Below are 18,462 nucleotides of genomic sequence, written 5' to 3'. Positions count from 1 at the left end.
AGCTTAATAAACTGTCTTGTAAAGACCTTAGATCTCAAATACTGGATAAAAAATTTAGAGATGGCTATATTAAAAGAAAAAGCATCTATTCAATAAATATATTCCCAGAAGACCAACTTTTTAAAAAGTGAAACTGACATTTATGTTTACACCCCACCCATCATGGGACCCATTAGATATCATAGCCCAGAAAAAAACCATATACTTCTGAAAGACTTGTATTCAGATGCAAGCCAAAAATTATTGGTCTATCTTAAAAATTATGCCTCCTGTAATAAATTCAGATTGGTATATTTTTTTCATTACCAAAGACAAAAACTTTTATCAAAACTAGCTGAAGTATTATCAGATAGTAACTGTCAAGCGTCAGATAAAATTTAATAATTTGAAGTATTAATATAACATTCTCTATTTACTCTAGGAATCCAGTTGATCGAAAAACTCCAATAAAGCTCTACTCGGGGATCAAAATGGCCGGTAACAGTTCCCATTTGAAATTTTTTTAAATGGTTCTCTGGACATTCCACTGAGATGCCACTGAAGCCCACAAAATACAATGCCAGAGAAGTATACACTTCACATACCTTTTGCCAGGCAGCAACAGAGCTTGTGCTCGGTGTCTCTTTTCCATTAGTTCTGATTCATGACTACCTGGTTGTCTGGGTTTTTTCTGGCTCACACCTGACCTGGCTTATTTTGGTCTGAATCGCCATCTGATTCCTCTCCACCAATAGCATGTGCCAAAAAGATGCCACCTAGTTTTGTTCAGTGTTGTGCGATTTCAGAAACTCTCTGGTGACTAAAGGACCCATTTCCTCACAATCAGGTCATGGAAACTATAGTTGTACTAACGCTATAGGACAGTCTCAATCACATGGCTGAGAATGTTGTCCAGGCTTACATCGTATATCGTTGTTATTTTTTGTTGACTTTAGAAGGAATCCTCAAATTGTCTTGTGTATATCTATCCTTCAGGAGTTGGTTCCGTATGTATCTACACTTCCTGTTGACTCACAGCAGAAAACTGCTACCAATTTTCTGTGTATTTGTATGTTTGTGCATAGATCAGCTTTTCTACATAATAAGCCAGCCAAAATTTAACAAAACTAAACTAAAACAGCAAACATCTATTATGTCTCATGATTCTCTGGGTCAGCTGGGTGGTGGTTCTGACCTAAGTCAACACAGCTGATCTCTGCAGGCAGTTGAGGTTATACGGTCTAAGACGGCCTCACTCACATGTCTGGGGGTTAGCTTGATGTCTGGATAGACAGATGACTTGGTCACATGTTTCATCACCCAGCAGGTTAACCCAGATCATTCACATGGTGGTGGTCACAGCATTCCTCAGATCATCAAGCTTGTAAGCCCCAATGCATAAATGCTTTTTAAGGCTCTTTTTGCATATACTAATGTCCCATTGGCCAAAGTTTGTCATGAAACAGACCACCTCTTACTGAGAATAGCTACAAAGTCACACTACAATAATACTGCGTGCATTCACTGACAGGAAGAACGTGTGGCCATTTTTGCAATCTACCACAGCGAGGAAAACCTAGCTTCCCTCTCTTGACAGAAGTAAAGTAATAGATTTATTGAGCACAGGGATCTGCCATTTGACCATACTACAGGAATATCTAATTTTTAAGTTTTATCATTAAAGGGAAGTAAATTTTTGGACGGCTTTAAAACATTTAAACTTGATTTGTATGTCCCAGACAGCAAACGAACTCTAACTTCTAAGGCCTGACTTAGCATGTATTACAGTTGTATAAATGAGTCTTAAGGTATATAGAAATGACATTATGAATGGGAATACTGCCCACCTTTGTCTTGTCTGCAAATTCATGACCTCCAATGATTACTACACAGTCTGAAGGGTTCTGTGTGTATGATGTTTTTCCCATTCTCTGAACAAGCCAGGCTAACAGGTGAGGGAAGTTCTGTTAATAAAAGTTTTAAAACTTGGAATTGAGCTCCTACTTAACCCACAGCCTGACTCAATAAGTGTCTCAGAAAAGAACACATATGGAACAGGAAAATACATCCTAGGGCTCTTGGGGTTACCTATCTTATAAATTCTGTATCCAGACTAAGTTACTGACCTGAAAGCCAACTGCAGGGAGAATGGCTTACGTTCTGCACAGAAGGGCTACCCTGAAGTTCCCTAGCTTGCTTGAGTGTAGTAAGATTCTTCCATGGTGTGAGTATGAAACATTTCCTAGGAAGACAGATTGGTATATCTCTGCCTACCTCTGGAGGATATCAAGAGATTAATAAATTCTCTTAAAGTTCTGTTCTGACTGGTTCTGTTATGACTAAGTTTTATAATGGGTTTATGTAAATCTAAATAAAAAACTAAAGTGTTCCCAGAGAGGGAAGGAATTATACTTCTAGTGTGGTAAGTACTCGGGCCCTCTCAGTAGGGGTGATTATAACTAGCACAAGGCAGTCTTGCAGGGCCATAAGTCTTCTGTACCCTCATCACTCTATTCATGTGCTAAATCCTGTGTTAAAAATGTATAGAACTCTACACCAAATGAAGAGTCAATTTCACTGTACGACAATTTGAAATTTTTAAAGAAAAAAATTTAACCTGTAAGTTTTTTTGGAAGGGCCAAATAGCAGTTTTAACATTCCTTCCTTGCGCCCCTGCACAAGCATTCATGAGCCAATATTGTATGTGCTGTTAACTGCAAGTGACTGATTATATGAGATCCAATTTTATAGCTAAATTGATTCTTTTAAAAGTACCAGAAAATATATTCCTGAAAAGAATGACCTCTTTGATAGAATTTTTTTTTTTTTTAAGATTTTATTTATTTTTTGACACAGAGAGAGAGAGACAGAGAGAGGGAACACAAGCAGGGGGAATGGGAAAGGGAGAAGCAGGCTTCCCGCGGAGCAGGGAGTCCAATGCGGGGCTCGATCCCAGGACCCTGGGATCATGACCTGAGCCAAAGGCAGAAGCTTAACAACTGAGCCACCCAGGCACCTGAGAATCGTTCTTCTGTTCTTTGTCAATTTATATATTTAAAAAGAAAGAATCACAGTAGAGATCTTCTCCCTATTTTAATTTTTTTAAACATTACTGAAAGCTAAGTCCTTAATTTCTAAGTAATTTAATAACCCTTCTAACTTTTATATTGCCAGCACTAACTAAAATAGCTCCCTTTAGAAGTTCTTCTTCCATTAGATGATAATGTACACATGGCATGTTTTTTACCATACTAATCTATTCAAAAATAATCAAAATATTAAATGAGCTAAATTAATTCCTCACCTGCTCTTTACTAATTCTTTTTAAGTCTGTAGTAGCAATAGCCTGCTTTAATGTAACTTTGTTCAGAAAACCTCTGTATAGAACATTTACTCAAGCCTTTAAAAATATTTCCTAATCTTGACGCAGGTGGCTTTCAAATTGTGGTCTGTAGGCTGGTCCAAAGTGGAAGGGAGAGTCAGACGTGCGTCTGGATGAGACTCTGGCCAGAACAGGGAAGAAAAGAGGGGCGACTGTTTATGTGTGATTTTACTCCTGGACACTCACCAATGGCAACTTGGAAGATTCAGGCAGGAGGAGGGAGTAGAGCAGCCCCTCCGGCTTCCCTAAAAGTGAGAACTTCCCCGAAAGATCGGGTCACACTAACAGTGTGACTTTGCTCTCTGTAGCTCCATATCACCACCTTCCCTGTCATAAGTCCCAAGTTCAAATTCTTGCCCTTCTCCCCAGAAGAAGAAAATGATACTTAGGTACTGAGAGAGAAGTGGGTCAGAGGAAAATGTGTCTGAGGGAATCTTTTGTGCAGTGCTCACAGGACTAGGTAGGTTTGCCTGCAGCCAACAAATAATTGCAAAACAAGGATCCCTGGGTTTCAGACTCACAGTGACTTGGGGCCACTCTTGTTTATTTTTTTATTCTTAGAATCTGTTTTGCCTCTTAGGATAAATATATAAGGAAGAATCCATTTCTCCTATATGTATTCCATTTTCTACTCATGTTTTAATAATCATCTCAATATTTACTATATTTTGTGAGCTGTATTGGTGTGATACAGCCAAAAGTAAAGAGACTTCTCCGTATGGCGTTTCCAGGTCACAAGAGAACAAGTGGACTGGTTTCCATGACAGCAATGAGGCCAGAGGAATGAGATGGAGCAAAGACAACATGAGCTTGTCCCGTACCTTCTCCTGAGCCTGTTGCTCCTTTTCAGTGGTCTTCCTGAGAGCCGACTCCAGACCATCCTTCTCTCTGCACACTTGCAGGTAACATTCTTGCACGGCAGCCATCTCCTTATTCGTCTTATCTAAGTCAGACCTTGGATACACAACACCGGCAACTAAATGACCGCAGAACAATACAAGAGTTGCAAAACAATTTCCCTCTCAACTACGGAACAGGAGAATACTGTCTCTACAGCTTAAAGGGCAGCTAACTCTCATTCTCACCTAAGTTGCAGGCGAGCCCCCTCATAAACTTCAAAGAGCTGCTGCTTCTCCAAAGCATGCTTTGCTAACAGGCTTTCCCGTATCTGGGCTTTCATGGCTTCATGGTGCTGCTGGTAAGTCCTCTCACACCTAGAAACAGAGAGCGGACAATAGAATCTATGGCAGTACCCAGCGTTAGTAGAAACACCAAGATGAAGTAACTGGTTTCTTTTTCTTCCTTCCCTACCCACTTCCAACCTCTGATGCAAATTGTAATTAAGGTCAGGTTGGTTTTCCCCAACCAAAAGTGGTAATAATTCCCAGTGGATGAGCTTAAAGAATCTTCAAAATTTTCTTCAAATGTTTCTAGAGAAAAATTAGAAACTTGGATATGAGAATGCTCCAGTCCTTCAGGTAATAGTCTTTGGTTGAGGACTGTTTACAAAAAATTAATTGAAATAATAGGGTATAGTTCCAAAATTCCAAAGTATCTATATTAAACATAAATACTAACAGTACCCAACTCACAAGTAAGTTATGTTCCAAAAATCTGTTTCCAAGTTTATGATTTGGTATTTGGAAGACATACTCCCTCCCACAGACTTCTTCCTTATAAAGAATAGTTTCCCAGACAGCCTATAAAAACCATAAAGCTATACTATTTCAATGAACTACAGTTTTGATGGTGCTATAGAACCTGACCCACTACATAACATCATTCCCATGGAAAATGGGTTCCGAATTCTAATTTGAGAAGCCAGGGACTCCTCTTCTTCAGTCGAAGATCTCAGCAGGGAGGGTTCACTCCATAACTTCTCTTGAATCTTTTTTTTTTTTAGCATGGGGGCATGGGGGATGGAAGGTGGAGGCAGGCATTAGACCTCTATATAGACTTTACCTATCCACAGCCTCCTGTTTATCACGGTCAAAATCTTGTACCATTTGTCTCATCTGACTACATAAGTCTTGATTTGTATTTCTCAGTTTTTCTTCAGTTTTTTTAAGTTCCTAGATACAAAAGAATAAAGTAGTTAGAGGAAATAAACATTATTTTCACTGATTAGTCCAATCTTATCTTTTAATATCCTCTGTGCTTTATCTCTACCCTGTAACATTTATGTATCATTTTCATAATTCTACAAAGTCTCTTTAAGCCTTGGAAGAGTATAGATTCATTTATTTGACAAGTAGCTTTCTGATAGCATTAAGACTTAAAATTTTGAATTCATTTTGAACCATATGGAATGAAAACATTTAACCAGAGAAGTATTAGCTAACTGATGTCTAAAAATAAGTCTTAGAATCTAATAATCATCACAGCTATATAAATAAACAAGGTTTAACTTTTTGGTCAAGAGAAGAACACCTCTAGTAGCCATGTTTCTCTATAGACAGGAAACTGGAATTATACTAATTTACCTTCTGATGAAACTACTATCTCATGACCAATAAAGGGAAATGACTGGAATCCTTATTCACCTACTAATAAAGCTGTCTACTAAATCACATCGCCTCTGGATTTTTGAAAAGTCTGTTATATCCTTTGAATTTAGTGAGGTCATAAAAATTCTCACAAAATATAGGAAACTTTTTTAATCACCTGATTTTGTTGTTGTAAAACGTGAATTTCATTTTTAAGTTGCAGAATGTCATCTTTGACAATGGTATCAGAAGTAGAAGAGCCAGGCCATAATTGATTAGTTAGGTTTTCTGAAGTCTCTATTTTAGTCTAAATGTTAAAAAGAAATCAAAAGTTTTTCAGGTTTTTAAAAAATTCCAAGTTCTGCTTTTGAACTAATTTCATACTTACGAAGAAATTGCAAAAACAGTGCAAATAATTTCCATATAACTTTTATCACCGCCCCCAAATATAACCATAGTACAATGACCAGAACCAAGAAATTAACGAGGATACAGTACTACTAACTAATCTACGGACCCCATACAAAATTCTCCAATCTTCTTCTCACATCCTTTTTCTAGTTCAGGATCCAATCAACAATTCCACATTGCATTTAGTTGTCATGTCTCATTAGTCTCCTTCAATCTAGACAGTTCAGTCTTTGTCTTTCAAACCTATGACTTTTTTTAAAAAGTGTCAACTAGTTATTTTGTAAGATGTCTTTCAATTTGGGTTTCTTTGATATTACTTCATTATTAAATTCAGGTCATCCTTTTTTTATATATATTTTATTTTGTTATGTTAATCACCATACATTACATCATTAGTTTCTGATGTACGGTTCCATGATTCATTGTTTGCGTATAATACCCAGTGCTCCATGCAGAACGTGCCCTCTTTAATACCCATCACCAGGCTAACCCATCCCCCCACACCTCTCCCCTCTAGAACCCTCAGTTTGTTTTTCAGAGTCCATAGTCTCTCATGGTTCGTCTCCCCCTCCAATTCCCCCCCCTTCATTTTTCCCTTCCTACGATCTTTTTTTTTTTTTTTAACATATAATGTATTATTTGTTTCAGAGGTACAGGTCTGTGATTCAACAGTCTCACACATTTCACAGCGCTCACCATAGCACATACCCTCCCCAATGTCTATCACCCAGGCATCCATTTTTTGGCATGAATGCCACAGAAGTGATGTGTGTACTCTTCAGGAAACACATGATATCAATGTGTGTCATCACTGATGATGATCAATAAATGAAGGTGGTGTCTGCAGGCACCTTCACTGTAAAGTCACAATTTTTCTACTTATTAGGAATAAGAAGCTTATGAGGGGATACTTTGAGACTATGCAAATATTCTATTTTTTATCTCACATCCAGTAAGTTTAGCATCTATTCTATTTCTGTACTTATTTGTTTGTATAATCAGTATTAACTCATAGATCTGTATTTTATTCAACAGGTACAATTTTTAAGGCTCATGACAGACTTTGGCAAATTGTTTCCCACAAGGTCATGCCAATGTACACTGTCAGACAGTCTGAGAGAATCTGCCCAACTCTCTTTGCCTCCATGGCAGTGCTGTCTTGAAATAATTACTGTAGTTGATGGGGTAAGGGTAGCCAACAAGTGCTTTCATTTGCATTGCTTGCATTGTCATCACAGCAGAACCTCTTACATACCTTCACTGTTCATCTGTTTTTCATCTTCCCAGATTTGCCTGTTTATACGACTTCTCCTTTTCCTCTCACCTCTGAGTGTCTTCCTTATCTACCTTTATGAGTTCTTTATTCATTGCGGGGGCCACAGAGATTTTTTTTTTAAATATCTACTCCATTTGACTGGTTGGTTTAGGTATTTACCTGAAGTCTGAGCTCTCTTTCACAATATCTAAAAAATATCCTATGTCAAGATTCATTCTCCTCATTGGGCAGGTAATGTGCGTCTCACATGTGGGGTGACAGAACACCAAGGCTCTGGTTCAGTCTTCCAATTCAGAGCCTTCGCTTTTCTTTACAGGGAGACTGCTCCAGTTGTTGACTTTCCCCTTTCACTTGCCCCCATTGCCCAGAAGCCACTGCTTCTACTCTAGTCAGAAAGAGAAGAGCTACGAATACCTATTGTTACCTTCTCTCCAGATGTAGGGGTACTAATCAGACTTTCAAGGATTTTACTGACTCATTAGAATGGCTTTCATTTTTTTAACTTGGCCTCAACTTTTTAAAGTTTATGATACTCATTTGTGCTTCCTTCCCCACCGGCAAGTTTTTATTACCATGAAATGAAATGATTGAAAATAACATCATACTGATACATGGGAAAACAGTTTTCACGGCTATTACACTCAGTTTTGACATATTATCACACCGCAGGCACACAAGGACTAGGTACTTGTACCTATCAGCACAAAAACCCTTAGGAAGATCTTGAAAAAGGAAAGGACCACTTGAGTGTTACAATGAAACCTCTTTTAGAGTTGGAATACTAAGGACATTACCTACAAGAAAACAAGACATGTAATACACCAATTCTCACATTATCTTCCTAATTCCTATGTCTAAAAAGATTCTGGCTAGGAACCTTCTGAGCTGGCTACTGAGCATTGCCTATCAAGTATCTTGGAATCAGAGTATGGCTTTAACCACAGCTCGTGGTTAGGTAATGATCTCTACTGAGTATCAGATACAGAAAGGCCTCTGTATTCTATTATTACAGAATAATAAAAAAAAAAGTGTGGATATGGGTCCTGACTGCTAGACTGATCTTCCTAAGAACTTTGCTACATTCTACCTTAATGGCCCAGTTGTTCGATTGGAATGAACAGCACAGGATTTGGTCCACTCCCAATCAGTGCATAGTGCTGCATATGGACAAGCTCCTAATCTTCATCACTTATGATCCTGGAAATGTCAGAGAGCAGCACTGTTTGAATAGTCAAATGATATGAAAGCAAAGACAACAGACTCTCTGTGATAATCTTTAATTGTTCTGTATAAGACGGATATGAGCAAACATAAAATATACTACAAGGTTATAAAGCAATAAATACAACAATACTTTTAAATGTTCATAAAAGAAACATGCCAAGTAAGATTACATAAGTATTTTTGCTTGCCTTTTCAATACTTAGAAAGGCTTTAAGAAAGGATTTTGATGACCTAGTTCTCTTTAAAAAAAAATCCAAGGAAGTTTAAATTGACATGTTCTTTCTCTTAACATCCCTATTGCAAGCAGAGAAGCTCAATATTATTTCATTAACCTCAGGATTTAATGCCAGCTATGATATTATTCCAGAAATTGATATAGTATCTATATATTTGTGGCTTCAAAGATTCCAGAAAGATGGAGCTTATACAATGTAGACTTTTATTCACATGCCCTACTCCTTAGTCACACCAGTTTATTTGCTATATCCTTTTATATACTTGGCTCAAGGCTGAAATGTTTCTTCCTACCTTCTTTCCTGCATTTATCCTTCAGGACAGAGATCAAACATTCCCTCCTTAAAGACCTCACTCACTAAGGCTTGCCTTACCATCTCCCCTACAAACACGCCTGGTTAGTCATTCCTTCTCAGAGCACCTTGCAACTAGTATCATCCTTATTACACGAAGTTATATATGTCCATCTCCTTACAGATCTGTACTGTTGAATATGGTAGCCATTAACCACATATGGTTATTGAGCACTTGAAAAATGTCCACTGACACATGAATGGATAAAGAAGATGTGGTACACACACACAAACACACACAATGGAATATTAGCCATCAAAAAGAATGAAATCTTGCCATTTGCAATGATGTGGATGGAACTATGCTAAGGGTATTATGCTAAGTGAAATAAGTCAGAAAAAGACAAATACCATAGGATTTCACTCATATGTGGAATTTAAGAAACAAAAGAGATGAATGGAGGGGAAGGGAAGGAAAGATAAAATAAGATGAGAACAGAGAGGGAGGCAAGTCATGAGAGACTCTTAACTATAGGAAACAAACAGGGTTGTTGGAGGGGTGGTGGTGGGGGCAATGGGGTAACTGGGTGATGGGCATTAAGGAGGGCACTTGAAGTAATGAGCACTGGGTTTTGTATGAAACTGATGACTCACTAAATTCTACCTCTGAAACTAATAATACAGCATATGTTAATTAAATCGAATTTAAATAAAAAATAGAAATGTGTCTTATCCAAATTGAAATGTGCTGTAACTGGACAATACATGTTAGATTTCAAGGACTTGTCACAAACATAAAAAATGCAAACCATCTCGGGCGCCTGGGTGGCTCAGTTGGTTAAGCGACTGCCTTTGGCTCAGGTCATGATCCTGGAGTCTCAGGATCGAGTCCCGCATCGGGCTTCCTGCTCAGTGGGGAGTCTGCTTCTCCTTCTGACCCTCCCCCCTCTCATGTGCTCTCTCTCTCTCTTTCTCATTCTCTCCCTCAAATACATAAATAAATAAAAAAAAAAATCTAAAAAAAAAAAATGCAAACCATCTCATTAATAATTTTATATTGATTACATACTGAAAATATTTTGAATATATTGGGTTACATAAAATATATTAATTTCACCATTACTTTTACTTTAATGGGATTACTAGAACATTTTAAATTACATATGTGGCTCTATTATATTTCAACTGGATAGTGCTGTTCTAGATTCTAAATTCCTTCAAAGAATGGCCATTGTTTCTTTCCACTGAATCCCACAAGACCTTGCACAGAGTAGCTTTACAAAAAAAAAAAAAAAAAAAGCTTAAGCAGAACGATTTGCTCTTACTCCATATACCTCCCAACCCTGCTTTCTAATGCTATAGACTAAGTAGAAAGCTCATTAGAAATGTGGGAAATAAGCAAAGGCATAGTTTGAAGGTGTCCATGGGCTAATTAGATGACTGTCAACTTGAGTGTTTATCTAAAAAAAATACCTGTTGGTTAAATTACTATTTCCTCCAGCTTCATATTCCTCATCTGTAAAGTGAGGACGCTAACTGAAGGATATAAAAGTGGAGTCAGTGATTCTGACTTAAGTGGTTTCTGTGCCTTTCCCACTCATAACACCACCACTACGTAATTAATTTCCTTATATAGAATGACGTTTATTACAGGAACATGGGCCAGAGAAATCTCATGGACAAAATGCTGAAGGATCTAGTTGAGGAGAACTTAAGACTAGAACACTGTTGGGCACCTGGGTGGCTCAGTCAGTTAAGTGCTTGCCTTCAGCTCAGGTCATGTTTTCAGGGTCCTGGGATCGAGCCCTGCATCAGGCTCCCTGCTCAGCCGGGAGCCTGCTTCTCCCTCTCCCACTGTCCCTGTTTGTGTTCCCTCTCTAGCTGTCTCTCTCTGTCAAATAAATAAATAAAATCTTAAAAAAAAAAAAAAAAAGACTAGAACACTGTTGGTATAAGCCAATTTTGAGGAAATGCAGATACTTTGTTATGTAGACTGCTTCCTTGGATTTATGGTAAAGGAATTTTACCTAATTAGCATCTCATTTACAAGATGCCAAGAGGAACTAGAAAATATATTACTTTATGTGGCATTCCCTTCTTTATACTTTACTTCTAAATAACGTCAAATGAAACCCTGGAAGACAAAGGTTTGATTTAAATGTGAAGACTGTAAGCATTTTCTTTATTAAACCTTTTAAGAATGGGTTTTTGAGTCTACAAATTCTACAAACCTCAACTGTGATGTTTTCATCTTTCTCTGCTTGTTGGAGAGCTTCCATTTTCTTACGACAGTCTCTGAGATCATTTTGTAACTGAGACACCAGATGACGCTTCACCGCGTTGCTCCCCAGCAAACGCTGCACTTCTGCTTTCAGCTTCAGAATGACCTCATCTTTGGAAAGCTCGTCCTTTGGCTCTTCTTGCTGTACAATGCTAATGGAGAAGTTATCATATTTAATGTTAAAGCAAGTAACAAATCAAGCATGGTTAGTCCTTGAAACTAACCGCAGTTGTGACCATATTTTGTGACCTATACAACTATACACTAGTATTTCAAAAGCAATTTTAAGTTCTGTCATACACAAGGGTATCACCCTTGCTATGTCCCCATACACAGAAGTCTATTCATAAGAAGACTATTATTATGCTTAGACCACCTGCCTCACTGAAAGGAGTTCAACCATGTGAACTTCAATATGGCATGCTTTTTTTGCTTTTGGTTAAGTTGCATGCTGCTGTATATGTATGCCCTTTATGACCCTAAGAGAAACAACACGAAAATAAAGGAGGCAGTGAAAAGTAAAATAGTCATCCTAACAATTTCTGTATCTTTTTTTTTTTTTTTAAGATTTTATTTATTTATTTGACACAGAGAGAGAGCACAGAAGCAGGGGGAACAGCAGAGGGAGAGGGAGAAGCAGGTTCCCCACTGAGCAGGGAGCCCGATGCGGGGCTCGATCCCAGGACTCTGGGATCATGACCTGAGCCGAAGGCAGACACTCAACCGACGGAGCCACCCAGGCGCCCCTGTATCTCTTTTATTTATACACAAGTCTGAGTGGTTATCTGAGCAACTGGGGCAAAAATAACAAAAATAAAACCATGCTAATTTAATTCCAACTTTAGTTTCAATAAATTTCAAAACTGGAATGAGATGAGAATTCTGCTCCTTGCCATAATAGATTAAAAGTACCAGATTTCTCTTCCTGCCCTAAAAAACAAGAAAACCAAATAAAATATATGAAATGATCATTTTCAATCATGAGACAACAGGCAGCAGAGCATAATGATCCTTCAGAAAAGGAAAACAAACAAGGTGAGCCCTGTGATCCTTCCTGCTTTCTCCCTGGGAAATTTCCAGCCTGCGGCACAGGGAGAGAAAAGCCAAAGACTGCCTAGCAATCTCTCGTTTGGGAAGGACAAAACGGCTAGAATTTGATGAGGGAAATACTATGGGAAAGGTAACTACACAGAAAGAACTCTAGAGATCCGTATATCCATGTGAGAATATTACTGCAAAGCCAGGGAAACCACAGGAAAGGAATAGGGCTGGGAATACTGGGGGTTCCAATGAACCATAGTGGAAAGACCTCCTAATTCACAAAATATTAAATACTGCCTTAGTAATGGGGCCAAATTAGCCCCAGGTTAAATAAAGTCTGCTCTAAATCTGACCGAACAAAACCTATAAAGAAGGCTTAAAAGGACCAAATGGATTCCATGAAACTTAAGTGTGCCACAGAAAAAGAATAACAATATTTTTATAAATACAACAAAATCTAACATCTCAAACATAAAATTCAAAATACCCACCATCCAATCAAAATTTATGAGGCATGCAAATAAGGAAAGAAAATATAAACCATAACCAGGAGAAAAATCAATCAATAGAAACTGACCCAGCAATGATGCTGGCAGTAGAATTAATTATATTCTATATGTTCAAGGTAAGAAAAAAAACATGAACACAATAAGAAATAAATGATATAAAAATGACCCAAAGTGAACTTTCACTAAATATTACAACATCTGAAATGAAAAATATCCTCGATGAGATTAACAGCTTATTTAATATTGCAGAAAAGATCAGCAGACATAAAGATGTAACAATAGAACTCTACAAAATTAAACACAGAAAGAAGACTAAAACAGAAATATACTGAGCATGTTAAGTTTTCTAACCCCATTGTAACTGAAATCCCAGAAGAGGAGAGAGGAAGGGGACAGAAAAAAAATTTATTTTTTTAAAGATTTTTATTTATTTCAGACAGAGAGAGCAAGCACAAGCGGGAGAGGGGCAGAGGGAAAGGGGAAAACAGACTCCCTGCTGAACAGGGAGCTCAACAGAGGGGTCAATCCCAGGACTCTAGGATCATGACCTGAGCCGAAGGCAGACGCTTAATGAACTGAGCCACCCAGGCACTCCCCAAATTTTTTTAATGAACAAAATTCTATTTGATGAAAATTAAAATCCTATTAAAACCTATAAGCTCAATGAATCTCAAGCAGAAAATGAAGAAAACCACCATAAGTTATATTAACATCAAATTGCTGAAAACCAAGATAAAAAGAGAGCACAGGAAGACTCCTGGAGAGGAGAGAACCAGAGAAAGGAGTCATGAATTCTGTACATAAATATGTACAAGCAAGCTTTGCGCAGTGGCAGTATCATAGCCAATGAGGTTTATCCGAGGCGCGATTATTGCTAATTGAAAATATGTACAAGCCTTAGTCTAAGCCCTGAACTATGCATGCACAGAACAGACCCACAAACCAGCAGAGCAAATATTTGGAGAATTTAACTGAAATTTGAACCACACACACAAATCTCACAATGACTAACTTTTGAGCTATGCATACAAGGACAGATTCAAACCAATGTGGCAAAGGCTTGGACAAATAGAGATTTGAAACATCTATACAAGTTTCTACACAACATAAAAACATCTAATACAGGCATACCATGGTGATATCGCAGATTTGGTTACACACTACCACAGGAAAGCAAATATTGCAGTAAAGTGACACAAATGAAGTCAAGTAAGTGAGCAACAGCATTATGTCTAAAAAACAATATACAAACTTTAATTAAAACATACTTTATTGCTAAAACATGCTGACCATTGTCTGAGCTTTTAGTGAGTTGTAATCATAGAAAATAGCTCAACAGAAATTATCCAATATGAAAACAGAAAAAAAAAATTGGAAAAAAATGAAGTGTCTCAGGAACTGTGGGACAATACAAAAAAAATTTAAATTGTATAATTGGAGACCTAGAATAGGAGAGAAGAAAGAAGCAGGGACAGAAAAGATATTTGAATAATGGTCAACATTTCACAAATCTGGTAAAGGACATAATAAATTCACATTTTCAATAAACTCAGTGAACACCAAATGAAATGAACTAGAAAAACCAAAAAACATTTAAGACACATCTTAATCAAAGTGCTGAAAAGGGGGAAAAATATCTTGAAAACAACAAAAGAAAAACAACACATTACACACAAGATAATGGTCCAAATAACAAGGATTTCTCTTCAGAAACCACGAACGGCAGAGACAGTGGAAGAACATATCTTTAAAATGCTGAAATAAAAGAACAATTGATCCAGAATTCTGTAATCAGTAAATAGAAGGACATCATCATATAAGGAAGCTTAGAAGAAATGCTCAAGAAAATTCTTCAATCTAAAGGAAAATGTTATCTATAAAAAAAACTACGAGACATTACTGGAGAGAAGCTAAAGAAGACATAAATAGAGAGGTACAACATGCATGTTCTGAAATTGGAAGACTCAATTTTTTTCTTCCTCCAGCTTTATTTAGGTATAAATGACAAATAGCAATTTCTTAAGATGTCAATTCTCCCCAAATTGGTCTATAGCTTCAACATAATCCCAGTTAAAACTCCAGCAGACTTTGTTGTATAAATTGACTAGGTAATCATTAAATTTATTTTGGAATGCAAAGAATTAGAATACTCAAAACAATTTTGAAAAGAAAGTTGAAGGACTTGCCCAACACATTTCAAGACTTACTGTAAAGCTATAGTACCAAGAGTGTTACTAACAAAAAAGTAGGGGAACAGAATGGAGAGTACAGGGGCGCCTGGGTGTCTCAGTCATTAAGCGTCTGCCTTCAGCTCAGGTCATGATCCCAGGGTTCTGGGATCGAGCCCCTGCATCGGTCTCCCTGCTCGGCGGGAAGCCTACTTATCCCTCTCCCACTCCCCCTGCTTGTGTTCCTTCTCTCGCTGTGTCTCTCTCTGTCAAATAAATAAATAAAATCTTAAAAAAAAAAAAAGGAGAGTACAGAAACAGGCCACAAATGGTCAATTAATTATCAACAAAGATATCAAGGCAATTTAATGAGAAAAGAGAGGTTTTTCTGACAGATCAACTGGATACTGATATGAAAAAAAACGGACATCAATCCTTACCTCATACCATACTAAACAACTAATTCATAATAAATTAAATGTAAGAGGTAACACTATCAAATTTCTAAAGTCCTAAGAAAATTTTTGTGACAGAGTTACATTAGAACAAAAAGCCAGGAACTCTTTTAAAAGAGATAACTGATAAATTTGAATTCATAAAAACTTAAACTTTTGCTCTTCAAAAGATACATTAAGAACAAGATAAGGTAAACCAGAGTAGAAGAAAATATTCACAACATATAGATCAGAGAAAGGGCCTGTATCCTGGAATAAATAAAAACCAAACGACATAAACAAATGGCAGTGAAGCACATCAGAAAAAAAGAAGAAAGGGAAAGAAAAGCACATCAAAAAATGTTTAGGGACGTCTAGGTGGCTCAGTCAGTTAAGCGTCCAACTCTTGATTTTGACTCAGGTCATGATCTCAGAATTGTGAAACTGAGCCCAGGGTTGGGCTTCGTCCATGCTGGGTCTGAGCCTGCTTAAAATTCTCTCTCTTCCCTCTGCCCCTCCCCTCCCTTGTGCACATATTCTCTCTCTCTCTCAAAAAAAAAAAAAAAAAAAAAGATGCTTAGATCGTTGGTCATTAGGTAAATAAAAATTAAATCACAGTAAGATTATCACTACACACACACTACAAATACTCAAGTTAAAAAAGATTAATACCACCAAGTTTTAACAACGTAGAACAACAAAAACCTCAGACATTGCTTCTGGTAATGCAAAATAGTACAGTCACTTTGAAAAACAGCATTCACGCTATCAATATCCAAATAAAATAGAGGAATTCTAATGTAACCTTAAAGAGAAAGCAAGTTGGAGCATAAGTGAAACAAAAAAGCTACAATTATCTCCATTAGCAAATAATATAATTATATCTAGAAAAACCTAAAATACAATGGAAAAACTACTACAAACAATAAGAGAATTAAAAGTAACAGGTTACAACAAAAAAATATAGAAATCATATGTACAAACATTACTCAAGAAGAAATAATAGAAATGAATACCTTATTTACTATTACAAAAATAAAATATCTAAGCATCACTTTTATAAGAATTGTGCAAAAACCTAAATATAAAAAATTCCAAAAACACTCTTGAGAGACAAAAATAGATTTAAGCAAATGAAAAGACATGCTATATTATTGGATAAAAAAATTCAACATCATAATAATATCAATTCTCCCTAGGTCAATGTATATGTTTAATGTGATCCTAATAAAAATATTCTCAGGATTTTTTCCTGGAGTAGAACAAGTTAATTATAAAGTTCATTTGCATGTGTAAACAAGCAAGAATAATCAGAAAAACCCTAACAGAAACAGCAATTCCAGAGAGATGGTAAAACTAAAGTATAAAGCAAAGCATTAAAGCTTTTAGAAGGCAGCACAGGATAACAGGAAAGGTTTTGTTTTTGTTTTTTTAAGATTGATTTATTTATTTTAGAGAGAAGGCACATGAGTGCATGAGCAAGGGGAGGGACTGAGGGAGAGAGAGAAAATCCTTGAGTCGACTCCCCCCTGAGTGCACAGCCCAACATGGGGCTGGATCCCAGGACCCTGAGACCATGACCTGAGCCGAAACCAAGAGTCTGCCATTTAACCAACTGAGCCACCCAGGTTCCCCAACAGGAAAGATTTCTTAAAGGAAACATAAAAAGCACTAACCATGATTGATAAATTTGACTAAAACTAAAAAACTTCCATTCATCAAAAGACAAATTAAAAGGTTAAAAAGTGAGAAGATATTTACAATACACATAACCTTCAAAGAACTCATATCTGGAACAGATATTAAAAAAAGAAAAAACTCCTACAAATCAACAGAACACATGCATACACAAACACAAAGTCATTTAAAAACTGAGGAGGGACACGAACAAGTCACACACACACCCCACACCCAAAAGCCAATAAACAGTTTTTCTCAATGGAGCTCAATCTCATCAGTAATCCAGGATAATGCGAATTAAAGCCACAATAAAATATCACTACACATTAATGGCTGAAAGTAAAAAACTTAACATACCAAGTGTCAGGAAAGAGACAGAGCAACTAAGACTTTCATACATTTCTCATGGAGATGTAAATTGGCACAACCACAATGAAAAACAGTTTGGCATTACCTGTTAAAGTTGAAATACACATACTACAAGCAATTTCACCTCTAAGTTTAAACCCAACAGAAATGTATGCACATTGTACTAGGAAGTAACATTAAGAATCTATAGTTAGTAGAATGGAAAATAAACTGGAATATTCACACAAATAAAGATACTAAATATCTATATATATAAATGAATGAGCTACAGTTCCATGCTACACCATGAGTCTCACAACAAAATGTTAAGTGAAAAAAAGTCTAAAGAACACCTATATATGTGAAAAACACACAGCTAGCATTCATGCTTAATGGAGAATGAGCGAATGCTTCCCTATAAGATGAGGAGCAAAACAAGAATATCAGTTTTTACCACTTCTATTCAACACTGTACTAGAGATTCTAGCTGGAGCAATTAGTCAAAGAAAAAATAAAGGCATCCAGATTGGAAAGAAAGACATAAAATGATCTCTATCAGGTGACATGATCCTATACCTAAAAAATCCTAAGGAATCCGCTAAAAAACTATTTGAACTAAATTAACAAGTTCAACAATGTGTCAGGATACAACATCGATATATATAAAATCAATTGTATCTCTATACACTAAGAATTAACCACCTGAAAATAAAATT

The 18,462-nt window shown here is 36.8% G+C and overlaps 1 protein-coding gene and 1 pseudogene across 10 annotated transcripts in view; one reads left to right on the top strand and one right to left on the bottom strand.

The window, feature by feature from the left end:
* CEP152 (centrosomal protein 152) overlaps positions 1–18,462 on the bottom strand; it is an 87,821-nt gene that overhangs the window by 30,604 nt on the left and 38,755 nt on the right. For all 10 annotated transcript variants that reach the window (XM_064570506.1, XM_064570505.1, XM_064570507.1 and 7 more), the window contains 5 exons: positions 11,517–11,718; positions 6,026–6,154; positions 5,324–5,433; positions 4,447–4,575; positions 4,183–4,315 (listed from right to left, as the gene is read on the bottom strand). In XM_064570506.1, coding sequence (XP_064426576.1) covers positions 4,183–4,315; positions 4,447–4,575; positions 5,324–5,433; positions 6,026–6,154; positions 11,517–11,718 — 703 coding nt within the window. The remainder of the gene's footprint in view (positions 1–4,182; positions 4,316–4,446; positions 4,576–5,323; positions 5,434–6,025; positions 6,155–11,516; positions 11,719–18,462) is intronic.
* LOC123862796 (U4 spliceosomal RNA) lies at positions 13,934–14,094 on the top strand (annotated as a pseudogene).

Source organism: Mirounga angustirostris, unplaced genomic scaffold (genome assembly GCF_029215605.1).
Source record: "Mirounga angustirostris isolate CCGP_5_RB_7025 unplaced genomic scaffold, mMirAng1.0.hap1 SCAF_9, whole genome shotgun sequence".
Lineage (NCBI taxonomy): Eukaryota > Metazoa > Chordata > Mammalia > Carnivora > Phocidae > Mirounga > Mirounga angustirostris.
Note: the sequence above shows the minus strand (reverse complement) of the source record. Positions and strands in the feature narration are given on the sequence as shown.